We start from the raw sequence: 27612 nt of genomic DNA, 5'->3' as shown, positions 1-27612 counted from the left end.
GTTGTCACAGCAAGTGAGCAGTCCTGTAAGGCAGGAAAGCTTTCCACCATTCCAGAATGAGAACAACTTCCTGATTAATATTTTTAAACCTGATACAAGTGCCTGTGCTGCTCTGGAGGGACACTACTCCTGACACAGCCCCCATTCCCGGTGGTACAGCAAGCTGACGAGCTCAGATCAGCATTCACACCACATTAAGGAGTGCTTGGATAGAGTCGCCATCCTGGAGAACATATAAATAGACCAGACTGATACCAGCATGAGGAAAACCAAACCTCTGTAGCAACAGGTCAGCATTCGATGGTTGAGAAGTTTTCACCTGAACGTGTTTCTGTACACAGCACTGCTGTGTTCCAACCAAAAGGTCACCTTCATGTATGTGGCTGAATGACGTTGAGTTTCATGCCTCAAGATATCACCTTGTGCATTTCATTCCCCTTTCTCATACTGCACTGAACCAGAAACTCCAGGTCAGCAGCAGAGGGGAATATCCAGCAAAAGCAAGGATAGAGCAAACTAAGTCCAGGCTATCCAGAATTAAAAATCTTGACATTATGTCTTGGTGATCCCCTAAGACTTAAAAAACACTTTACAAGTATGTGTGTGTGCCTGCTAAAGGAGTCCAAATATATAACAGAGGGAAGCCAATTAAAAAGGTACTAAATACAGAAGACTTCAACTTCAGTGATTAGTGCTAGGTAATTTGCCTTGTGATAAACAACCATTCAAATCAGTAATAGACCTGAGGTTGTTCCACAGCTTGAAAGCATTCCTCTGAACTTTATCAGCTATCACAGCAAGTGCCAATGTTTGTAAGTCAAATTTTGCAATGCAGCTCTACACCATAAAAGCCAGCAATCCCAGTAAGTGCTTGCAAAAGATGCCCACCATCTTCAGAGATCATTCTGACTGCTACAATCACTAAATCAGCATAGGTGCAGCACAGGTGCTATGTGCAATAGCCAGATGCAGCTTGTAACTTCTCCCCAGTCCTACAAAATGAAACCAATGAATGAAGAGGCCAGGTTGGATATTTTCCCCTGAATCTATAGAAAATAAATTACTTTTGGGGACTACCCCAATCTAAGGAACAAAACCCACCATCCAGCTGTGAAAAATCCTTGTTTCATCACTGCAGCATAGAGGAGGAGGGGCGCAGAAGGAAGAGGAAAAGAGAAGAAAAAAAAATGATAGCTGAAAAAAACCATAAAAGAAAACCATCAGTGAAAATTGCCCCTGAAACTTTGCAGAATTGTAACGGCTTTCTCTTGCTTAAATTGATTGGTGTAGCAATGTTATAAAATGACTATTAGGATTCATTGTGCACAACAGAAAGTGTGAAATGTCAGCAGATTATACAGCAAAAGTAATGGGTCCTGAACCCCTGTTAGTCAAAAATGATTTTGTTTCAAATTAGAAATTGATTTTTTTGGACACAAGCCCTTTACAGGCTTCCAACTTTTGTAGCTGTGCCTTGGAAGAGATTAACCTCAGCCACTGTTTGGGTCCAGGCTGATGATACCCTTTTGAAAGTTTCTTCACAGGGACTGCTTTTTAATGTTGGTACGGTCTTAACCAATAACACAAGTTATTTGTTCCTTTGAGAACTGCACCACATTTCTTCTCATTTTGCCATTTTCTTTATTTTTATGCTGACATATACAGCAAACTGGCTGACAAGTTAAAATGAAAAAATAAACAAAAAAAAAAAGCTAGTTCATAATTGAACCAAGGATTATGTTCAAGGCTAAGCAGTGAAACATCCAAGCTGCTTTTGTTCCCAACCTTTTCTCTTCATAAGAGAGAAAAGATTGCATCTCTGCTTCTTAAGTGGAGGCACTAAGCTAAGGGCAGGATAGGTTCTAGCAGTACAGACATCCCTGTGTGGCAAACTAGCAGGTTGTGACGGTGAAGTCGTCACTCAAGGAGGAAAAGAATGCAAAGACTACATTTGAAGAGCAAACCCCACTGCACTTATTCTCACTGTCTTTTTGGAAAGTTTAAAAAGAAATCACTGAAGGAGTTTTCTGAGATTAAGGGGCTACATTTTTCTCTTTCATCAGGAAGAGCAGACAGCATCACCACTTGTTATTTAATTATTTTTTTTTTCTTAATGGAGCCAACACCTTTTCTTAGGTTGTTTTAAACACCTGTAAAACTTCTTTCTTTAATTGTGCATTTTACTCATATACTTTTGAACACACCAGCACAATCATGGCCCTCCAACATAATATGCTTCCCCTTACCTTTCCCGGACTTGGTGCCTTCCCTCTTGGTCTGCATTTGAGAGCTTTGCCCATCATCCATGTTTACACCAAAGCCAACCATTTTCTTTCTTGAACTGCTCCCATGGCTGCTCCCTGGATTTCTGGAGTTTTTGCTCACTGGAGATGTCCTCAGTAAATAATCTTCATGTTTCAACATCGGGACACTGGGAGGAAAGAAAGATTGTGCTGTTACATGATGCATTTGGCCCATTAGCACTGCACCCAGCTCTCTACCAACTTTTACTCTCCAGAAGCATAAACATCATGCTGCTGGTTGAGCTCTTGTTGAATCCATTTATAATTTCTGAAAGCAGAACGCCTAAGGCTTGAAGAGTTACCAACACATTTTATCAGGAGTCTTTGATTATCAGCAGCCAGCAGCACACTGACAACTGTATTTGGAGTTTTGCAGGATTGGACACATTCCCTAAAGCATTAGGTCCTGGATTTCTTGAGTGGTTAGAACAGCACCAGTGGGATGAAGACATGCAAATGAAGATGAAGATGAAGACAGACTCTGTCCAGCACAATGGGCCAAAACTGGAAGAAAAAGTAATTTTAAAAATGTTCACTTTGCTAGAATAAAGGGGAAACAAAGATGATTACGTGAAGAGAAATCTGAAATTTTAGTTTGCAAAAGGGAAGCAGATCACAGAATCACATAATCATTTTTACGGGAAAGGATCTTTGAGATATCTGAGGACAGCTGCCAAGGCCACTGCTAAACCACATCCCCAAATGCCATTTCTACATGTTTTTTAAAAGCCTCCAGGGAGAGTGAGAAGCTGATTCAAGAAGAAAATGGACAAGAGAGGAGACAGAGGTGAGATTGATGAACAGCGGTACTTTTAAACAGGATAGAGAATGTGTGAGCAAACTGGTGGGAGAGAATGTGGTGCAGAAGTACAGTACTTTGAGTAAAGTAAGGAAAGAGAACGTTAACCAGAACCATTATGGTTCAAGATGAACTTCAACACACAATCATAAACACTGCATGAATAGAGGCAGGAGGCAAATCTGGTGATGGTGAGCAACCATGACCTCAAGCTCTGCAGACACAGGCATCTCAAAATGTTCTGGGCAGACAGGAGGATGACCCACATTTCTCTCAGTAAAGAAAAGCTACTGCTTTCAAATTCTGCTCTCTGGGAAATAACTACTGCTTTAAATGACAATTCCCAACATATGTAAGTCATTAGTCCCTGTCATAAAAAGCTCCTTTACAAAAGTAATTAAAAATATTAAAAAAGTATCTTTGTATTATCCACATGAAATAATACTGTTTATTCCAAGATTATATTGATCTATTTGCAACCATGGAAGCAAAAAACAGCTTTCTTAAGTTATTAGAAGATTAAACAAATGTTAACAGCTGGATTCTGTGAACCTAGAGGTCTTTTCTAACCTAAATCATTCTATATTTCTATGATAAATCTTTTTCCTGTTTAAGCACCAATTTTTTATTGGCAACCCAAAGACTGTCACTGAGCTTTTATTAGTTAGGATAGAGCTTCATGGAGGCTGAATCACAAGAATCTTTTACCCAAAAGCCTGCACTGACAGAAGTTACTGTAGATCTGAGGAAAAAGCAGGAAATGATAGCTAAATTAAAAGTTTTCCATCAATGTGCTGTATAAGACATTGCTTAATAGGGCCCACTGAGCCTGTTGGACAATTAGTATTACTCCTGTATTATTAATGCAGAACAGTATATAATGGCTTATGACCTATAATAACTGACTGAAGTGGTGGATATAACTTCTCCAAATAACCCCCGTTTACTTTAGGGCTTCTAACTGTGTGACCACTAATAATACTGCAAAGCATTTTTAAAACTTATGGTGGACTAAATTAATATCTTATTTGAATTATATGAAATTATTAACCTACTAATTCCTGCAACTACAAGAGCACCAAGAGGTGGTTTTGGATCCTAGCAACTGCTTAAAGAGGCTTAAAGGTGTAATACTTGACCAGATTTCCCTGATAAAACAGGACCTGACAGTACTTGGGATGATTAACAGCATTTAAAAAACCAGTGAGGCTGTCATTATTTGGATGCTTTTTGAGTTGTTTAAAGCACATTTGATTACAACCTACAGTCCTCATGTGAAGACAGTGACCTTTGGCTTGCAGATAAATAGGTGATTACTTGCCTGGTTCTCCTTCTGAATGCAATATCTTCTGTGGTGCAGTTACCTCTATAATACTGAGGACTGTTTTAAATACTGTAGTGGCAGATGCAATTTAAACAGAAACAGACACTAAGAAGAAATCACATAAGCTAAGGTATAATAAATAACAAAAGCAAGTGCATTTGCATTTATAACCTAAATAAACAACTACAGCCTCATTGTTTATTATATAATCGAAGTCAGCTTATGCTAAAGTTTTGCTTAAGTAAGGATAGAGTCTCAAATCTTAAAATGACACTTAATCTGAAAGGGTTGCAGACCAATGAGAGAAAGGGATAATATAGAGCAATAAAAAAATTCAGTAATTACCTATCTACCACAATTAAACAAAGAAAACATAAGGAAAAAAAATCTGTTTCAGAACATAATTACTCATTCACCTCTGGAATAATTAGTAAAATGAATGATGTGACTATTGCAACATGGAAATTTAAACTCAACATATGGTCAAAAGGAATCAGCTATTTATGTCTGGAGAGATTTAGCAGCAAAAGAGGTTCTTGTCTATTTTCAAATCCAACTACCCATCATGTCATTCAAAGGCACCACAGTTAGTAGGACTTCCTGCAGCTCACCACAATATCCAATGAATTTTCACGGCACTCCTTGAAACTACCCAAAAGAGAAGACTTTCTAAATAAAAACCTAATTAACCTACCTACCCTACATACCATGGCCAAAAGAGAAGCGAGTCTCAGCACTGATGCCTCATTGTGAATATCCAAGTACACCATCACCAAAGGAAAACACACCTTGAACATTCCTTCCATCCTGTCTGAGCTTCATATCGCGATATCCCTGCTGAGCGCGAATGGCAAATTTTAAATGTCATTCAGGACCCATTGAATACTGCTAGTATTTGCATTCCTTAAAAAGTAGAAAAACATTAACCTTTTGTTTTATTGAATTAAAATGCCATGGAAATGCTGATGTAGTCTTCAGAGACTGAAATACTTTTACAAAGAAGAATAGCTGTCATTTATTAGACACAAAGAACAATTACTTGATAGGATGCTTTCTGACAAAAAGCAGATTGGTATTCTCATCATAGAAAAGGCATTGTAAAAAAACCCAGCACAGACCTCTGAGACTTGAATAATTTAAAGCTGCATTTGGTGCAATTTGAATTTTTCTTTAGGGAGGCAAAGTTAAATACCTTTAATTTGTTCTAATTATTTCAAATTTGCAAGTTAATTATGGCTGATCATTAAATAACAAAAAGGACTATCGTCTCCATAGAGTTTTACCTCCTACCCTCTGCATTACTTAAGCTAGATTTTAGTATGCATGAATTAACTTTCTAAATAATCACACGTTTTGACTAAATGGCTCAGTAAAATGAGCTCTGATCCTCACAATAAGCATTAATGGACATTAGAAAGGCTATTGGGACCCATGTTACTTACATTATAAGTATTTTTAATGGGGTCTTATTTACTAATCTTTATGTACTGCTCAAGTTAGGGCATCATATAGATACATTATTCTGCTTTAATAGAGGAAAGTCAGTTCTTCAAGATACTAAAATAAATGTCCACTTAGAGCCAACTAAATTCATTTTTAAACTAATGCAGGAAAACTCTGATAGAATATAACTTGTTTTAGCTGCTGATCCTGATGAATCAATCCAACATAATGGCAGCCTTGTTCTGCAAATGGAGTTTTGCAGATCTGTTGAATCGCTAAGCAACCCAAGCAGCTCAGGCTCTTGCCAGAGTCGTGCTTACTATCAGCATGTGATTTACCTCGCCCATGAGGCTTCCTCTCTTCCCTGTTCCATACCCAGCGTTCAGCTGACTGGGTTCCCAGTCTTCGATCCAGATTTGGATGCTCACCTTCCACTGAACTCTGACCTTTCCATGCGTTTTTCAGTGCGGATCAGCGGCGTCAGAGAACAAGACTATGTTGTAGCTACTCAGAAACCCGAAACGCAAGGCAATTCATGCCTCTGCTATGCATGTTCAACAGATGGCTGCCTTAATGGTACCCTACTGCACTCTGCTGAGGCAAGGGCTTGCGAGTTTAAACGTTATCAAACTAACAGATTGCCGTGGTAGGTTAGCTCCAAAAGCAAACATGTTGGAATGTTATTTTCCTGTTCCGTAATTTCTGTTTTAAAAATAAAATAATTAACAGTTCATGTGTGCAATCTGCTGCAATTATATCAGGCCAAGAATGCATAACACTTAATGATGCAAAACTGGTGATAAGTAGACAACCCAAGCAATACGTTTTTGTAGCTGGAACCTGAATTGCCATTTCAGACGCAGTTTGACAAACAGGCTGAAAATTGCTTCCTCCCCTGCCACTTTGGCTGAGAGTGTTTTCCAGCCAGATCAGTTTCCAGAGTCAGTTCAGTATAAAGCAGCAGCACTACAAGCACTGAGACAAAAGAGAAGATGCCAGGATCTTCTTTTCAGTAGGGGTCCAAATTTAGATCAGTTCACATCAAGCTTGTTATCAAACAGCACTTTTGAAAACCACCTGTTCCAAAGTGGGGCTGCTTGGGAGGTTGTTTGCCTGCATAGCAAATAAAAAAATATTTCTGGGGAGAAAGGAAGCATTGTAGACTTTGGACGTGTGGCTCCGAAAACAAATGGCAGTGGTCTACAGAACAATCACAACTTTTCCAGTCCCCTCAAGTGGAGCTGAGGAGAAACATGTCAGAACGTACAAACCAGCACAGCAGCACACACGAAAGAGAAGGAAGATTGATCTACTTGCTACTGCTTTGTGCAGGGTACACATATCCACAGGGCAGATGAGCAGAGCTGAAGGGAGGTAAGAGATATGCAGGTGAGGAGGAGAAGCACATTGTGAACCTCAGGACAATCTCTCATTCCTGAATGCCATCACCCTTCCTTTCCTAAAAAATGCTTTTTTAGCTTAGCATTTTTTCCTCCCTTTAAGAAGCAGGAAAAAGTCCTCTTCTAATACAGACCTTGAAGACCATATTCAAGCTCAGAGTGAGATTTCATGGACCAGTTATGAAATCTGGCATTTTGAGGCTTATGTTAGATGCATCAGCATGTTAATGGCACTGCTGGGATCCAGTGAATGTCAATAAGAAATAACTGCTTTCCTTTCTAGAAAGCATGTGCATTTAAAGCTTTGAGATCATAGAACTGGAGAATAGTTTTGGTTAGAAGGAGCCTTCTAAAGGTCCCATGGTCCAATCACCCTGCAACGAGCAGGGACATCTTCAATTAGAACAGATTGCTCAGAGCCTCTCCAAAGTGACCTTGAATGCTTCCAGGGCTAGGGCATGCACCACCATTCTGGGCAACCTGTACCACTGTTTCACCACTCTCACAGTGAGACATTTCTTCATCATATCTAACTTAAATCTGCCCATCAAGATGAAAAGCTTGACCACTTGTCCTACAGTTACAGACCCTGTTCCTAAGTCTGTATCTATCTTTCTTAGAAGATCACTTTAGCCACTGAAAAGGTGCAGTCAGGTTCCCCCAACACCTCTCCTCCAGCTCTCTTCCGGACCACACCCATCTCCCTTCTCACGTAATTTTTAGGCAAAAGGCAGGAGGGCCTTTTGGATAGGGACAGGTAGGGAAACACTTCAACAGTCAGTGAGAGTTCTGGAACTGAAATATAAATATTATCAAATCTGCTTGTAATAAAAGGATTTTTCCTCACAGAAAATAGACAGTGATTGCCTACAATCTACATGTTATTATGCAGACAATATATTGCTGAGCTGTCATGCAGAGATTTCATCTCTTACAGCACTCTTCAGGCTCAATGCCCTTGAATCCAGTAATGCCCATGGCTGTGTCAGATTTCTCTGTTGTTTTTTTTGGGGTTTTTTCCCCCTGTTGAGCTCCCTCTCTTGAATCTACTGCATTTAGTTTATTTTTCTCTCATCTTGGAGGAGATACACTGGCACCTATACTAATTTTTTTTTTCTCAAAGCTGTACCAGGGTACAGCAATCTCTCGCTGTACCAGGGTACAGCAATCCATAGCACAACTTCCCCAGACTGCTCGCTCTTTCAGGGACCAGCTCTTTCCCCATTCCCTCAGTAGCTGGTGCTCAGATATTTAATTCCACCAGCAAGAATTGAGGCCACATATGCTCTTAATTAGCAATGACCTATTAGATCATACCAGCCATAGGTGAAACCCTAGCCCCACTGAATCAATCAGAATACTGTCTTTATTTTCAATGAAGTCAGGACTTCACTTAATTTACATGGTTAGAGGTCCATTTGTAGCAAGTATTAAGCTAAATTTAACCTAGAATTATATTCATGCCTTCCCTTTGAAGCCCACTCCTTCCTCTGGTTTAAGTTCACTACATTTCAACTCCCTGTCAGCACCTTTCCAACATATCTGAGTTTCCCTAAAAAACAGCAAAATTACAGCTGTGATTACTTTTCTATCTTTTCTGAATTTGAAGAAAATTCTAGCATAAAGGTTTTCAGACAGTCACAGAGAAATGGCCACAGGAAACAGACTGGCCAAACTGTAGCAGGGCAAAATTCTGTGACTGTTTGTTTGGCCTTTCTTACAGAGCAGAGCAGAGCAGCTGTCGTTCCAGCAAACTCTGCTGTCAGCCTTCACAAAAGGAAGTCATGTAAATGTCAAGTCACAAGTATAAAAACAATCCTTCCAAACAGTGTCTATCTATCTGAAAAGCCTTGCCTGGCTGTCACCAGCCAAAGCACCATGAGGAATGATGCAAAACCCTGTTTAGGACAAAGTTTTTGAACTAAATCTAAACTTTTTCAGTACATCAGGCAGCATCACCCTCTCCCTCAGAAGGAGAATCACATGCTCTTCAGCAAAGTGAATGCCAGTCTTAGTGCCTCATCCAGCATCAGTAGTGTCTGGCTGAGAGCCAGCCCCAATCATAAGATATCGAAATGCCATATGCAAGCTATCTTCTGAACAAACATGTCTCAAACTGGATTGTAATTTGGTTGTGATAAAGACACAGAAGAACAACACATCATCTCTCCTCTACTTGGCTCACCCAGAGCAAAAGGCTTCACAGTGGATGTGAAAACAGGCTGTGGCAGAGATGGGTCTGGGTGTGCAGGTAAGCACTTTATGTCTTCCTTTGCTAAGACTATTAGTACATAAGCACTCCCTCCTCTACAGAAGTTTCTAGACAGGCTGATAGGTGTTGATAACAGCAGCTTTCAGTAAATGAGCAGCAATTGCAAAAGCCCTTTTTCTGATCATGGATCACATAATGGAGCAATCATTTGCTAAGGGTAACTGACAGTACAGCAGAGGAGGGACACACTAAGGGTTGAACAGTAGATACAGGGTTTTCAGTATGCCTACTAGTAAGATATTTTGAAGAAAACTCCTAAATAGAGAAACAGCTACTTAAGATTGCATTTTTTGTACAGATATTAAGAGTTACACATGCACAGAGTTTTGGAGGATCACAACAGTTGAAAAAAGACACAGCAACTACAGTTGTTTCTGTTCATTGACAAAGTTGCACTTGATTGATGCTAAGTTTCAGTGTTCAAGATACCAGTAGGATAAATTTTCACACCCGGTTTCTAAGTGAGGAAATGAGAGAACAAAATTTCAGATTTCTCACTGATAGAAATGAAAATTAATAGCCATTAACCTGGGCAAACAGACATAACTCTAGCAATACTGAGGTGACTTTCTGGGTCAGCGACAGCTCCTCCAATATCAGGGAGCATGTTGCATGGAAAGTCTCATAAATGCATCAAATTCCATAATAAACACAAATAGAGTTTTTAAACTGTCTATTCTTCTGAGAATGCAGAATCTGTTTTCTCTAACCAGGAACCATTAGCACAGGAAACAACACAGAAGCACCCTTGCAGGACCAATATTTTTCCATGACATTCCTATCCTCTTATTTTAATCACTTTTATCTGTAATACAGGATGACTGAATCAAGCATGATAAGCATAGGTTACTACAGGTTTTTAGAGTTGTAGTCTGTTAGTTTCAAGTCTTACAAATCTTGGGACTATTGAATCTGGAAGCTGCAGTGCTTTACTTGTTCCAAAAAGCCATTTGGCTCCTCTGCCAAATACAAACATGACATGGGTTTTGATTTTTGATAAAAACAATCAAGTTAGAATTTTGCCAGGTCTGTAACTACAAGCATACATGGCAGCCTAAATAGTCTCATTCTACAGCATCTTTTGAAATGGTGCCATACACTATCCCAGATCAGTTAGAAACACCCTTCCTGATGCATCTTCACACTTCATTGGCCTTTTTTCCATGATTAAATCACATCTGTGGGACATGGTCACTCTATGATTAAAGAGTATATTAATGATTTACCACTACACTAGTACTCATCCATATTATATTGCTTAGTAAAATGAAAACACTGAGATTGTTTATTGATCTGCTTTTAAAAAAATTCTACAGCCTGAAAAGAAGCAAATAGAGAAGTTCAGACTTTGGACTTTACTCTGATTAGTAGATTACTATGCCCAACAGATGCAGATTTGACAAGACAGCTCCTGGAAAAGATTTAAAATAACAATTTTAGCCACTTCAGTTGCCCTAAATTTACTAAAGTTACATATTTCACAGGGCATGTTTGATGGCTAGTGACTGTAAAATCAAGTATTTACTGCAAGAGCAATACAGACTTAGATGCCTAAATAATAGCATACAACTATAAAAACCATGGCCCTGGGCCCCACAGAAAAAGCAACATACTAAAGATTTCCCTTCAGTGCATATATTTTATGTGAATTTGACAGCACCACCAAATACTGACTCAACCAGGATGTTTAGGGAACAGATTTAACACATTTTTGCACTTGTATTTAAAAAATATTCAGATATAATAGAACTGAAACCAGACAGAAACCACTGCCTCACTGAAAGCAGTTATCACTGAGATATGTATTGGCATTGCTCTTATATCCAGCATCAAGGGGAAGAACAAAGGGAAGAGATCTTGGGACAAGGCTGTTTGCCGTGAAGCTCTGGGCTCTGGGCTGCCACTTCCCAGCCTCTGGAAACCCTTTTGGTCCAGACACAGGTGATTTTTCCCATCTTAGAGCTACCACTATTGATTTTTGGGCAAGAAAGTCTACCTTTGCACGCTGTTTGTCACAGCTTGGTGGAAACATCTGTCCAGAGCAGATGCCATGAGTGCTGCTCTGACACTGTGACGTGGGTTCAGGGGTTTGCATTATTTGTGCTGCCAAACCATTTCAGCCTACTGAGTCCACAGCTGGTATATAAACTTATTCCAGCTCTCAGAGAAATGGTTTGCTCAAAAAGGATGCAAAGATGTAAATGGAGATTAAGGAAACACAGAGATAAAAAGGAAAGAAGGATTAAATATGCATTGATCAAACAGGAGGGCATGTAGTTATGCAAAGAGGTGAAGTTTGGCACTATTGATAGAAGACTGAAGACACTTGCAAATTGTTTTGTTTCAAACTCTTGTGCATGTTAGGAGCCTCACAGAAGTGTTTCCATAAAGGAGAACTGGTCACTGCAGTGGAGTTCTAATGCTTTTCTCTCCAGATCACCAAAGAAATGAGTATGGTTTAGATTTTAGGTGGCTTTACCAGGCAGAGACCATCTTTGTGATCAGTGTGAAGAAACACATTAGTTTGAACCTCACCAAATTAGGATTGAGGGCAGGGAAGGGAAAAGAGCACTCTTAAAAACCTGAGGATAAAATAAAGAAGGAAAAGATAAAATGTAAAACAAGAAAGACATAGTCAGAACACACAGATGGAGGCAGAAGTCACCGCGACATGACCTAGTGGTTCCAGAAGACATAAAGAAATAGGAAATGTAGTAGCAGCAAATGGCTGAAAGTTAATCCAACACAAAAAACAAGTGCCACATAACTGACAGAGTAAAGAAGAGGTGGTGGCAGAGAAAATAAGAAACAGCTTTATGACTTTTAACAGACAACTGGCCCCTGAAGGTGAGTTTAAAAGAAGTAAAGCAGACAAGACCGGAAGAAGCAGCCAAGATGCCCATTTGGAAAACTTATTTTGAAATAGGTGAATGAATATTGAGCAGTTAAAGAAGACTTTAAAGTAGTCAAGGTGCAAGAAGAAGAACTAAAGCAAGGGGTGGTTCTAACTGTTGACAGAGCAAAAGGATATTTTGTCTGCCAAGGAGAAGGAAACTGCAATAGCTGTCAGCAGCCCAGATGCATGCAGAGAAGGAGAGTGATCCTCAGGTTATAAATCTGAGTGGCAGGGAGGATGTGGCATTATCAAAATCAGAAGTGAAGAGAGATTCAGAAGAAAAAAAGTAAGGAGTTCTGCTTTGGCCAGATTAGGAATGATCTGAAGGCAAAACAAGTGGGATTATATGTCAGGGAGGCAGTCAGATATGCAAGACTAGATGGAACAGAGCAGAAGGTTTAAGAGTTATTGGCAGGGAGATGATAGCCAAATCCATGTAACAGGATGTTGTCATCCAGTGGGTACAGAAATCTCCAGTCAAATCAAGGAGTGACTAAATCCCTTCTCTGCCACCTCACAGAGGTTCCTACCTAGTTTCAAATGAAATTATCTAAAATAGTGCTGCAAAAACATGCATAAAAAAACCTGACTTTCCATAAAATATAAAGATCATACTGTTTCTAAAACTAGGGCAACCACTAAATGAAAGTTAACCCGAACAATAACTTTAGCTAAACTTCAGGTCACATGCATTTAATATAATGAGATGAGGAATATGAAAAGGCCATTCATAATGGAATTCATCGAGTTAGGAATGCCATGCTTAGCTGCCTTATAACATATAATTAATGATCCTATAAAAATCCAGCAGTACGAACTCTCCTGGCTGCCCGCAGAACTGTTCTTTATGCTGGGTAGGGCAAGCAAGCATCTGCTTCCACAAATACTGCCCTTTGAGAAGCTCAAAAGCTTTTTTCCCTGTGTTCCACCAGGGACCACAGTGCCATTTCCATGACATGCTGAGCTTTGAACCATTACCCAAATCAGACTATAGCATTTGGCAACCCTGTACACATCTGTCACGATAGACTGGTTAGTGGTCAAATGTTAAAGAAAAAGTCATTAACTCTCTTCCATTGCTTGTAATACCCCACCTTCCTCCAGATTATTTATAATCCCCACTAAACCCACCCTCTATTTATAGTCCTCTAACACAACAGTGAAATACATACTGCCTGGAGATCTGTGTTGTCTTATACCACTCCCAACCATTTGGTACAACAAATGATGTTCTCTCTCCATCAAAAGGTCTGATCCCTCCTGAAGCATTGATGCTCAAATTCAAGGTTAAAGGATTAAGACCTGAAGCACTGGGTACCAGAGGAAATGAAGCCAAATATTGAAAGAAACACAAAAATCAATCCTCTTCGCTGCAGGAGCAGTGTGAAGAACAAATCAGCTGGGCTGAATCTAAAATTTTCTCTGCGTGGCTCTCAAAAATTAGCACTTTTATAAATATAATGGGTAGTCTGCAAAGCCTCAGCACCCGTGCAAAGCCACAGAGTTCAGCTCAATAATACATCAGTATGGTCTGGGAAGTTTTATGCCAGAATAATTCAGTGGCAAATACACAAAGTCCACTTCAGAGAGAGCAAGTGCTGAGAAGTGAGTGAGAGCACCTCTGTTGTTATCTTTATATGTAGTCTGCGAATCTGCAAGAGGCAGAACCTAACATTTACTAAAGTTTGCCTTTTGCTTTAATTCTCTGACTGCTGAAGTGCAGCCAAGGTCATAGGAGGGGTGGGGGAGTGGGTTTTAGCTTAGTGTAGCTGTGATCATGGGCAGAACAGCAGGGTACAGAGGATTTCTTGCTTAACTTTGTAATACCAATAGCTTTTGTTCTTAGTCCTGCCCCATCAGTTCTGATATAAGCTTCAAATGGCATGAAAGTTGTGCGGGTGGCTTTAAAATTTCCTGATTCAAAACTACCTTCCAGAACATTTTGTTTTCTGAGGTTTTTCTTAACTTTTCCAACTGATAAATTTCTGGGACATATGAATGTCTAGATTAAACAAAATGTTCTCTTCATCCAAGATTACACATAAAAATAAAAAGTAACAAAACAGTATGTCTGAAAAAGTAATCCACTCCAATTTATAAAAATAGAATTCAGGTTTTCAAATTCAATTCAGGCAGTAAACTAACAGTGTCTACATTTTCCCATAAAGAAGGCATCTGCAAATGACTTGCAAAAATGTCTCTCACTGTCTGCAAGTGTTGGCAAGGAACAAACTCCTTCAGGAGATGGATGCATTTCACATATTTCAACTCAAAGAAAAAATTCTCCAAGCATTTTCAGTTTTGATGTGGTATATTACCGAACCAAACCCATGCAGAACACTGGCAGCAAACACAAGTTTTGTGAAAATACCGAAATACTTGTTTTTTAACAAGCCTGTTTTCACCAACTGCCCTCCTAAGCTTAGCAGTGTTTCTAATGCCTGAGTGTCTGTGCTTTTTGAAGACCTCACCTAAAGGCTGAGTGTATCTGCCTATGGAAACCACTTATAGCATTTCCTGCTTACATCTTACACTTCCAGTCACTCAGTAGGCTTCCTACTCAAGGTTACTTTGGACTGCAATGGGAATGATGTCATACTGCTGTGTGCAGCAGACGTGATCATGAGAACAGAATCAGCATAATTCAGGTAAATGTTAGATAGGCAGCTTGAAATCACTGTTGCAGTTGAAAGTAAACCTGAAAATTAGATTAGTGAAGGAACCAGGTCAGCAGAAATGAACTCCACTCTCTCCAGTCCGATAAGGATCACTGCCTACCCTAACAAAAAAACCCCAACTTTAAATGCATGCATAGGTACATATAAAAAATTGACACACACTCCCCTTTATGCTTTTAGTAACTACATCAGAACAAAAACTTTCACCCTGTACAAGAAAACCTACTACCTTCAGCGTCTGCACGTGGCACTAATGAAGCAGAAATGTGTGTCTAACTCTGACTGTACTCTCCCATACGTCACAGCAGACTCTAGCAGCCATCTGTTGGAAGGGTGCTGTGCCTATATATAGCCAGACACCACCACGAGAGAAAGAAAAACTCATATCTGCACCTAATTCAGCGTGTGCACTATTGGCAGATCTGCAAGCACCGTTTTTTTTTACCAGCCAAACAAGTGTTCGCTCCACAAATATCCTATCTAAAAATGATACAAACTTCAATGTAAAATTATCTGGAACAAGAAAGTAACTTGGTTATTAAAAGGAGCACTAACAGGTGAGAAAGCAGCTTCCAGATACACAGATTTTATGGGCCATTTGCAAGCGCAGTTGATTTCATCCCAATTTAATGTGCCAGTCTGCCAAAACAGCAAATAGAAGAAAAAAAAAAAAAAAAAAACCAAAAATCCCAACAAACTATATTCAGCAAAAAAAAAAAAAAAAAAAAAAAAAAAAAAAAAAAAAAAAAAAAAATCCCAACAAACTATATTCAATACATTTCTAAAAGTTGGCCAAGTCCTATATAGATACACCTCAAGAGACGAAGGACAACTCATAGATGACCTGAAATCTGGGAGTCTTGGACAACGAGCCAGTAGCAGTCCAGGTGAGAGTTTCTCCTTCAGAGGCTCAGGACATGGACACAGCTCAGGACCTGGGAGGTGACATGCTGGACTGAAGAACTGAAAAGAAAACTCCTCATAGGAAACCAAATGGCTGCTACCATTGCTTTTCAATTCTTTTCTCCTCAAAAACAGGAGTAACGGGGCCAGCAAAAGTCAGGCCAGCAGTAGCAGAGTCATGTGATTGCATGTGATTTTTATATTATACTTAAATTATTTGGAAGGGGGAACTGAGTGAACAAACCTGGATATGCCTGGGACAGCAGGGGGAGCTGCGAGTCTGCATTCCTCTGCAGGTCTATTTAATTGCATTGAATATTTGGACAAAAGCACACAAGTGTGCTTGCACATCACCACAGAAAGATGCCTGCATGTCTAACAAGCCTCAGAAAAGAGAGTTCATAACAAAGCATTAAACAAGGAGCAACAGATAATTGTCACCTTCTCTCACTAGATAATAAAAATAGTTACATCATAAACATAAAAATGTTTTAAAAGACCCCTGACAGCACTCCCTCCTGGAAATATCACCATAGCAATGAGCATCCAAGTACAGGGGAAGTACCACTGAATCCTCTGTTTGATATTTTCGAGTAACTAAAAATACAAACTGGCAAAAATACACATGGGTGATGTAGAATGAGGCACACAAACATAAAGAGCCTTCAATGAAATTAAAGGTGGCAAATTCCACCTGCAAATCTTTAATACACCAAGAAAAAATCCTTTCACCAGGCACCATGCATTGAATGAGTGCCTGCAGATAACTGTAAACACATCTGATAGCTGCTGTATCCAACAATTCCTGTTTAGAACATTTTGCATCCGTTTGTGTAGAGGCTCAGTGGCAGAATTGTGCGAAATCCAAGGCAAAGATGCCTGTTAGAGAGGAGGCAATAAAGAGCCACACTTGCAGAGCCTTACAGGAAACCTAAGACTCGGAAAAGCAGGGAATCTTGAATGTAGAGATTTAAGCGCACAGCAGCAGTCTGGGGAGTGGTGCTTGCAAAGTGAAAAACTGTGTCTCCTCAAGCTGGTGCCATTAAATACATCTTATTTCCATGCCATTCAGATCAAAGTTAAGATTAAATGAAGGAGGGAAGAGTTTTATAATTCCTTTCCCGGATGCAGATGTCAGGAGCACACACAAAAGCAGGTGCTGGTGTATTGATCCTACTGAATACTCCATACTGAATATGGAGTGGGTACTTGAGCATGTACCAAGCATCTGTGTCTGGGAGATGGAAAGCACTTTGTAAAAGGCTGTTTTATGCTAAACAAATGCATCAGGTTATGTTTTTATTTTGAATATTTTAAAGCATCTTGCACATTGGGGCAGACTTGAAAAGAAATTATACAGACAACTTACCATTAATTGCACAAGCTACCATCTCTATAGCTGCAAATTGTCTGTGGGCTCACTTAGGAGCACTCCAAGCTACTGAAAACCATCCTCAACAAAACCTGCTCTGACTGCTGCACCTTAGAGAAATGGAGATCCCGAATCTGAAGGTAGTTCAGGTCCCAAATGCTCGCCCAGCTGCAGCCAGGCAAAGGGACAGGCACATTTCTTCTCAACATCAGGGAAGGGACAAATCCAACAGTGCAAATTCCTACCAGAATAGGTATCCAAACAGGCTGAGATGGACAATGCTTACTGACAATGACAACAAAAATACCTTAATAGCACATGCAGAAAACAAAACAGGCACCCACTGAAAATCTGGCTATAGTTTGAAGTGGCCCCTAAGATCAAAGTTTTCATTTTCACTAACAGACTATGAGGAAACTCTGTATCAGAAATCAGACTCTGCACTATATTTGCTTGTGGAATCTTTTTTTGCTTTCTTCAATGAGGGAAAAAATTAATCCCTACAGGAGATGACAAGATGCCTTTTAAACTACATACCTCATTTCTGACTACAATTACCTTTCAATAGTCTGGCACAGCTGCATGCTCCCATTTGCTTTTTTTTTTTTTTTCATTAAGGGTTCCTCTATTATTTGTAACCATCCTATAGCATTTATGCCTGGCAGTGATGCACATTCCCTTGTCTACAATTCTTCCTACAGATAGTAGAGGATAAATTGCAATTAGATTTTTGTAATTGTAGATAATTAACTCAAAATGAGCTGTTAATTATATAAAAAAACTAATTTTTTTTTCAGTTCTTGATTATATTATTTATTTTACTTCTCATTTCAGCAAGTTTTCTACTTTAAAGGTATTTCACCATTTCCTTTAAAATACCAGGATATTTTTAAAGTAAGTTTTGCTTATTTGAAGACTGAAATCAAGTTCTATGCTGTGAGATTTGCTAGAAGACCTCTCATGTATGAACTGGAAGTCAGAGAGAGCTGATTTTCCATTACTGTCCTGTTGGCATTTGCTGTAACAAGAACTGTTTGACAGGTCAATTAAAAAGCAAACACCATCACCACAAAAAAAGAAAATATAAAAATAAAAAAGAGAAGAGCCCCACATAACAACAACAACAACAACAACAAACAAAACAAAAAAAAAAAAAAAAAAAAAAAAAGGCAGGCGAAAAAAACACCAAAAGAGACAGTTAAAAAAAGAATGTATGTCTACAAGCTCTTTCTCTTTTCTAAGACATGGCCACACACTTACACAATCTCCCTCTCTGCACTGAAGAAAACAGCACTTACATATTCAAATGCATAAAAGAGATAAATGGACTTGTCTTCTACAGCCTCTTTAAGCCTTACATTAGAGTAAATTATTTAGGGACCATTCATCTGGTAACCTTTGCAAAACTGAAGATGGCATATAAGAAGAAAAACTTCCAAGTGTTTTTGCTGCCAAACTTTGTAACCAGCTGGCATGGCACCTTGAGACTGCTCAAACACACAATAACTCTGAAAAATTACAGTAAATTAAACCAGGGGAATGAAGATAGGGTGGGGAACCTTTTGAAATCTGGGACTCTCATTTTGTTAACAGCATAGGTTTTCTTCATTTTCCCTGATAGAATATGTAGATATTTGTAGGTTTTTGGTAAACTGTTGCCAAGAAGCTTTGCAGATGTTCTAGGTTACATAATTCCTCCAAGGGGCTTAATGCTGCTGCATCTTAAACATGTCATGACTCTCCATCTTTTTTGCTACAGTGATAATCCTTTGATCACTTCAGTTTGTGTGAAAATGAAAGAAAAAAGCACCCGAATGCAACAAAGACATGCCAGTAACTCACAGCAGCCAAACACCTGGTTAAGCAGTGAAGTATTCCAAGAAAACTAACAACTCCTGCTGTTCTGGAGGGGAAAAAAAGGCTTATGCCTTTTCAGTGGAAAGGGATCTTACAAAGAAAAATAAAATTAGTATAACAAAGTTAAAAAATAAGAAAAAATAAGGCACTGAACTCTTAGTTTATAAATGAATTATCAGTTCTTCCAGTATTCTCAGAACAGAGAAGTTTATTACTTTGAGGTATTCTCCTGTTGCTAAAGAAGAAGTCATTGAAAGCACAGCTGCTCATCTTATCCACCATTCTTTGGTCAAAAGAACACCTATAGCTACAGCACAGAACAAGAAGCTGTTACTTTCTGAAAAAAGGAGAAAACCTTGCTAGTCTTTATTTGTTGCTTTCCTAATAAGCCTGAATCTTTTTCCAGTGTTAACTTGAATGTGACAGAGAAGGACAGAAGGAAAGTACAATAGTGTACTGATTGAAGTTTTAAATAGCAAGCAGGATGGAGATAAAGAGCTAAACATTGGCTTAACTCTGCTTCCAGTTATTTCAGTGGTGGTTTGCCCTGATCACACTGAAGTAGAGGTGAAATGAGAGGTATTTAAAAAATAAGTAACTGTCACCAACCATGGAAGATATATCTGAGAGTTAAAGGATAATGTATTATTTACATCAGGTCCAAATAAAGACTAAAGAGATGTTCTGATCTTAATTTAAGATCAGGAAGTAACAAGCAGCACCTAGAACAAAGAACTAAAAGTAAGGTTTTGTGAAAACTTCGTTTTGCACTGGGCTAAGAGGTGGCACAAAAAACCTGAAGCCTCTTCAGGAAGTCACCTAAACTTTGAGTAGTAACAGGTCAGCATAACTATTGAGTTGAACATAAAACACAGCAGCCAATGAATTTTACCCTTCCTGCAGAAAAAAAAGCTCTTAATCTGAAACAAACACATGAACAAATACACTTGGCAGGCAACAGCACACTGTCAAGAAGATATACTGACCCTGTGAAACACTTAGAAGTGAAGAGAGAAATTACCTTAGCCTCATGCTGCTGCCATTCATCATCAGAGCAAGATCTCTGGGTGTTTCAGCAATGGGCACATCTTCTGAGCCAGGTACATGGCCTCTAACCCTGGAAAAGACAAGTTAGTTGCTTCTGCAGCTGGTCAAATCACACCAGGAACTTGCCACTAAAAGTTGACCTATGTGTTTACAAACGGGACACTTTTGCACATTAAATGCTTTAACAATTATCTTCACACTTTCAAATATACTTTTCTATTGGAAGTCTGGTTCAGGCCCAGTGCCTTTGCTTCTAAGGGTTACCACCAGGAAAACCTTAGCCAGTGCAACTCAGTTGAGTACTTGCATTTCAGCATCAGAAAGGGAAAACAATAGGGAAAAATCTGCACTTTTCGTTACAGAAAAGCTTAATTTACAGATTACAGCACCAGAGCTCAAAGGCATCTTCCATAAACTGCATAGAACAGAATTTGTATAAGATGGTTGTGTGTCCTCAAACTATGGGCCCACAAATGATGCTCTGTTCTTAACAGATCACTCCACCTTCTCCTTTCTCTCCAACAAAGACAGAAAAGTAATGATAGAGGTATTTCTTTTTTATTTGACTAAAATTCCTTTTTCCAAGCTTTGCTTTTACTGGGCTGCTCCAGTGCGACTTGAACCAGGAGGAGCCACTGAACTGCACATACACACACCATTTCTGATAGCTGAGCAACTATTTCACATAGAGGGTAGCTGCGAACTGAAAGTACTACTGTCACGTGAGGCTAAGTAGAGAAATGTGGAAAATTAAAATTCGTTATGATGCAGTGCAGCAGAAAAAACTATCAACTCACACTTTAGCTGAAAGATTAGAAAAGTTTGTTGCCAATAACTGCAAGTGGTCAAACCTCTTATTTGTCATTCAATGACAATGGACCTTAAGCAGCACTCCACCCAGGCAGAAGGACAGACAAAAATAAACTCTATCTGGAAAATCATTTTTCTTGTATTGTTTTTTATGCTGTTATGATGTTCTAACTCAGTTAGAACCTCCTGACGATGAAGCAAAGGGTATTTGAGCTTAGCTAAACAAATTTTTATTGTTAGCAGTATATAAAATTACTCTGTTATCAAGTGCAAAATGAATTATATATTTGGAACTGAAACAGAACTGTAATGCCTAAGAGATTTACCTCTAAATATGAAACATTTAATTCTAAAGATACTGAAATATTTTTAAGAGAAAAAACATTATATTCTAGTTGTTTTCTTAGAGAGAATATGGCAAATCTGACTTCACATGCACCTGTGAAAAGAGATTACAAAAGTACAAAGTCCTCAGAATGGTCATATATTATTTTTTTTCACAGAATTCTTTCTAGGTAACTAAAGTTCTGTAAACCATAAAGAGCTTTTTTTCAGAAAAAAAAAAAAAAGTAGCTACAATAGATATAATGGAACTAACAACCACATCATTACAGATATTTAAGGTACATTTTTTTCTGAACTCATGCCTCCAAACCTGAAAAATTTCCATTAGAAAAAAAAATGCACCAAAAAACTCACTTTGTATGTCCTTCATATCTACTTGTTTTTCATTAGAGGGATGCATGCATAGAATTAAGGTATTTGATGATTAAGAATCCATCTGTTCCTACTTAATTCTCACCTGAAGTCATAATCCTTTGTTAGCAACTTCAGTCATTTTCAACACACACATTTGTGATTTCCTCTAAGACAGGTATTTTTAAAGCCACATAAACACATTATTTTCAATGTAAACAACAATCCAAGAAGACCACCAAAAGACAATCTAGATTACAGTACTCTCTTTTACAGTCTGAAAAGTAACCAGGGGGCTGAAATGAAGACGGGAAAGTGATGTATTCCTCCGTGGTGGTTATAGTACACGGATGTAGGAAGTGGGTCATCTAATGCAGACTCTCACAGGGCGCTATTAGCAGCTGCCATATTAAAACAGTATAGAAATATTCATCCCTCTGAAACACTCCTACCACCTCTTCCAAAAGACGGCAGATTTTTCTCTGTTGTTTTTCCTTTCTAATGCTGAAATGCTAGTACCCAGTTGAGCTGCAATTCACTGTTCCGCTCACTTTAATAACATCATACCAAAAAAAACAGTTGTTCCCTCTTTCTCAAGGACTGTTTAGATTGTCAGGAAAGTGTTACCTTCTGCAACAAACTCACAGGCCTTCATCTCACATTTCTATGGCTGCTCCATCTCCCTTCAAGTTTTAAGCACATAATGTGCCTCATCCTTGGCATTCTCCCTGTTCACACTGGAAACATCACTGGAAAGAAATTGTCTTCACTACACTGTGCTCCCTTCCTCTTCCATAAATATATGGGGGAAAACCATATATATATAAATATATATACACACACACACATATATATGTGTGTGTATGTACATATGTAATTATCTTCGTCTTTTCTGTAAAACACACTCCTTCCAGTCCTAACCTAGGAGGGTGCAACACTTCAAAACTGACCTTTCCAAGGAAAGAAGAGAAAATGCCACATTTATGACATCCACGCTCACACTGCTCTCTTGCCAAATGTCTGTATTCCTTTCAAGTGCCTGCAGTAAGATCAACCTCTCATTTTCTACTACTGCTTCTCTTTTCCAACCTAGTCTTTTAGCAGTGTTTTTCTTCTGCCTTTCTTTCTACCACATACTGTTTTCCTCTGCTGCTTTCCACAGCTGTCATGCTGCTTCCCAAAAGTACACGCTAACAAACTAAAGTCTCCTCTCCACTGAATCACTCTTAGAAATTGTGCCATAAGCCTTGCCTGTCTTGTTTTATTCTATTTATTGTTGCCTTGTTCTGTTTTCCCACTTAAATCAACTGTGACCCATGTGCTTACTAAAAATTTTAGATTTTTTTTTTTAAATTGTAAGTCTCAAAATCACCTGTTATAATCCATACGGGACTGGTGTAGTTGCTGTTGTTTTAGGAGCAGTTTTGCTTCTTGCTTAGTCAATAAATGTTGGAGTCGTTCCTTTTCAATTTCCAGCTCCATTTTTTGAAGAAGCAGCTTCTGCCTTCTTTCTTCATACAATCTTTTAGCCAGCTCTGTTTCCGCAGGGCCTGAGTCTGTGCTGCGATTCAGCCTAGAACCGCTACAGTGCCTGGAATGATCATAGGTCTTGTGAACTGTGCCCGAGTGTTTTCTAAGTACCTGGCTGACACAGCAGCTCTCTTCCACACTCCCTGAGCTCCCCACATGCCTCCAGGCACAGCCATGACTCACTTGCTGAGGGCATGTGCTCTGAAATTCACTTGCCCTCTGGTCCATCTCCTGAGCTTGCTTTACATGGTGAGGGCTCCTCTGCTTGGCTGGGGAAATCACGTTGTTGCACTTTCTGTGCAAGTCATTTTCCATTGGATACTCCTTCAGACACTCCTGAGGGTTGTAATGCATTTCAGTCCTGTAATCGTGGTTATTCCTGCAAGGCTGAGACAACACAACACGGGCTGGGCTTACAGCCTTTGGTGCTCGACTGTTCTTATGGAGTGTCCAAGCTCCCCCAACACCCAGGCAGGGGCTGTCCAGTCCCAAAGAGTGCTGCTGGCACAAGCTCTTCTTACTGGATACCTGCAACAGGAGAAACAAAGCCTGTAAATCACTAAAATTCATCTTTGTTCATCAATTTCCCTTGGTAAATGTGCTCTCTTTGAAACAGAGATGCTGGTCCATGCTGATGGACACACAGCCAAACCCGACAAAATGTTTAGCAGAACACAGACACAAATGTGCTATCAAATCTACATTTCATTCCATCTACACAAGTGTAATAAATGTAAAACTACTGTCTGCAGGATCCCCAGCATAAAATGAGTCACTTCAGAGTATCAAGTAGTTGTGAGCATCTAGGGTTACATAAAATCAACTTGAAGAGTGGCAAAAAACATTAAATGTTAAGGTTTGAAAATGTTTAATTTTGAATACCGAGCCAAAAAATCCATTCAGCCACTATAAATACTCTTTGATTGGCTATTACACAGCAGGAGATTTGATGTAAAACATTTCACCTTGCACTGAATGGTATATTACTTACCGCTGGAAATTTGATGAGAGTTTTTGAAATATCTTTACAGAAACACAGATAAAAACCAACTACTTTCTGTAAAAAATGGTTGTACATCAAAAGCTGTCATTTAAATACAAAACATGTTTAAATACAGCTATAAACGTAAGTGATTTTTCAATTAAGCTGGGCAAGTGATTATAGTCTGATAAAACTCTGAAGAAAACAAGCAACTGTAATTCACATTTGTCAACCCAGTACAAGCAAATTCTAGTGGTTTTGTTATAGTCATGCATATTATGTAATAGACATCACAATCCTAGTTACATCCTGGCGAATCTTTGCACTAAGGCTCATCTAGGCAGTTAAGCATTTGAGCTTTTATGGACATCACAACAGCAGTGTATCAGGCACACACATTTCTTTTGCTACAATTGAGCATTAATTTCAATAACAAACTGAATTTAAGCTCCTCCACCCTTTGGGACCTTCTACAAAGATACGGGACTTTTTTAATTACAGAAGCCAGATTTGTTAAAGACAGCAAAACTGCTGCAGTGTAAGTGGTCTAGCAGAGAAATCTGGAATCCACTGATGAAAAAAAAAGGTATTTTTTGCCCTCTGGGAATGCTTACAATAGAAAGGTTTTGTGCACAGGGAGTGTAAGACAGTCAGCCAGACCCAAACCACTCGAATTTAGGAACGCAAGCAAGCATCCAGCAATGATTAGAAGAGAGATATAATACAAATCTATGCAGCACTTATATGTATAATTTAGATTCTTTTTCTAATAAATAAACAAAATACCAAATATACTCTGCTGCCCTTCAAGACAACCAATTACAAGTTTCTTGTAGACTTCACAGAATGTAAATTAATGTGGATTAGCACCTGAATACTGATATTTTATTATTTCCAGTTTTGTGCATACAAATATATCCTCTCTCCCTTGTGATTGAAAGCCAAGGATGTCAAGTTTTGCCCCAAAGGGCTCAGTGAGTTGGAGGCATTTGCATTAATGTCAGTGCTAAATGTCTGAGGAAAGTCTGGTGTTTGGACTGGGTGAAAAGTGCAGGACACTAAAATACTTTAAAGTCAGAGGGGCTGGCAGGGCAACTGAACAGAAATGCAACATGCTGCCAAAAAGACAGAGTTTTGTTATTTATTATTTGCAGCCATCCTTGTTGGCAATATTTTCCAGACAAATAAAGGCTACAAAGCCCTTTTAATCTGAATTGGACTATACAGAAAACGACGATGCAGTCTCTAATTTCCCACATCACCTGTTTCTGCTTATAGAGGATTTAGGGCACCTACAGGAAGAGGCTTTCAAGGTGGAGGGTTCTCCAGTCCCCATGGACAGCAGAAGGTCTCAGACCTGAAGATATTCTTAGAGCACCCTATCAGGGCTGGCAGTGGAGGGTGGTCACAGAAAGCAAACACCTGTCTTTCTGCAGCCCATAAACAGTAGTTAAAAAGAGCACACATAAAAAAAGGAAACTCAAAACGTCTGAGAACACCACCTTTATTTTAGCAGTTTGCTGACTGAAGAGACAAGAGAATGTTAAGAAATCCAAGCACATGAATGAAGATTTTACAAAATAATCATCAGGTTTAAGAATAAAGGTCCACATTGCAAATTAACTTCATGGCTGAGACTCTATTATGAGTCCCTGAAGGCCCTAAAAGAGAGGTACCAGTTAGCGTTTGTTGACCTTGGCTGCCATTAAGTCTGCCCTGATGGTCTCAGAAATGGCATTGACATTTAAAGACTTCATAACAAGGCAGAGAAACTTTAATGTTATTTCACAGATACAATATGTTTGCAGGGGGGAAAAATTCTCATTAATGTCACTGAATGTGAGTGGGATTTTCTTATTCCTTTAGAAGGAGGAGGTCATGTTAGACAGAAGACTGAGTTACAACATGCCTTTGATGGCTATTGAGTACTTTGTAGGGTCTAATTCCAAAGAAAAATTAACTATTGGGAGTCAGAAGCTAGTCAACAACTTTTTTTAGTAATTTGTGGGTTTTTTGCTAAAGTCATAATTGAAAATACAGCTGGATAGTAGACATTGCAGGGAAAATGGACTGACATTTACACTTTTGAGGGATGAAAAGAGACTGGTGCATGACATGACAGATCTGCAAAATGCAGGGCAGGTAAAGGGGAAATGCAGATGAAAGAAATATTCTGAAGATCCGCTTACTTCTGTGAGTCTAAAGACACACAAGCATAAGGAATCAGGTAATTTTACAAGATGAGTCTAAGAAAGATATTGCCTACGGGACACCTGGAAACCATGATGGGCCATGGTGGAACAGCTGTGCTTGCTCCTCCGTGGAGCTCTTCCAGGCTCTCTGTGTCATATTTAAAGATAAAGTTCCTTTAACTGAGGTTTAAACAAATTCAGACTGCTCCTTGTAAGGTAAGGAGTTAATAAGACTTGATCAGATGTGAAACTCTTGTGAAACAAGGAGATATTAAAAATCGTTTAAATAATCTTTAGAAGGGTTTAAAGACAAAGACATGTGTGGATGTCTACAAAGTCTTTACTGTAACCCCAGTAATTTTTGCTCAGGGATTCAGCGCAGAGCTTAAACAAACATCCAGTCCTTAAAACTTCCTACGAACAGACAAACAGTGCACCAGTTTTATGCACGCAGCATTATGATCTCTGCAAATTGTTCTTAAATGCAACTTGTGTGCTTTGTAGTTCTAATTCACAGCGCTGGCAGAGGAAGCACAGTTACAGACTGACTCCAGCACAAAGGGCTTTGTACTGCAAGAGATGAACTAGTAATGAAGCATATCTGTACAACACCAGCACAGGCAAGGTCCTGACAGCTCTTATTGCATGTACAAACATGTTTAAGAAACAGCCCAAAATCATTACCTTGAGAAGTCCTGCATTCTGAGGGACAAAAGCTGGCGTCCCAGTAAAATACAATGTTGTTGAGCTGCAGAGCAGAATTGCCAGAGATGTTAACAGCATTAGGAGTTCAGTTCATAGCACCCAGGGCGGTATTTTTTAGCTGAAATATGTTTGAATACAGGCAAAAGAGACAATGAAGTAAAATAATTCTCAGTTGTATCATGAGGACATTTCTCTAATCTGGATTTTCAGTTTTCTTTTGGTGGGGTAAAAAGAGTGGAAAGAACATGTTGTTTCAGAACTAGTCAATTTTCCTGATCTAAGTGGGGATGTTGAAGGAAATTAAGAAGAATGAAGAGAAGAAGCAACCAGAGGAGAAATACAGAGATTTAAAGATATTTAAAGATGATGCAGAAACACACAGAAACACCTTCAAGAGCACCAT

At 39.0% G+C, this 27612-nt stretch overlaps 1 protein-coding gene across 3 annotated transcripts in view; it reads right to left on the bottom strand.

The window, feature by feature from the left end:
• Window positions 1-27612, bottom strand: part of KIAA1328 (KIAA1328 ortholog) — a 174073-nt gene that overhangs the window by 34570 nt on the left and 111891 nt on the right. For 2 of the 3 annotated variants that reach the window (XM_041422071.1, XM_041422072.1), the window contains 3 exons: window positions 23173-23858; window positions 20269-20364; window positions 2247-2431 (listed from right to left, as the gene is read on the bottom strand). In XM_041422071.1, the coding sequence (XP_041278005.1) occupies window positions 2247-2431; window positions 20269-20364; window positions 23173-23858 (967 nt within the window). The remainder of the gene's footprint in view (window positions 1-2246; window positions 2432-20268; window positions 20365-23172; window positions 23859-27612) is intronic. The other variant, XM_041422073.1, reaches the window with a different exon arrangement.

This window comes from Onychostruthus taczanowskii, unplaced genomic scaffold (genome assembly GCF_017590055.1).
Source record: "Onychostruthus taczanowskii isolate IOZ18803 unplaced genomic scaffold, ASM1759005v1 scaffold70, whole genome shotgun sequence".
Lineage (NCBI taxonomy): Eukaryota > Metazoa > Chordata > Aves > Passeriformes > Passeridae > Onychostruthus > Onychostruthus taczanowskii.
The sequence above is the reverse complement of the archived record's forward strand: the minus strand, read 5'-3'. Positions and strand labels throughout refer to the sequence as shown.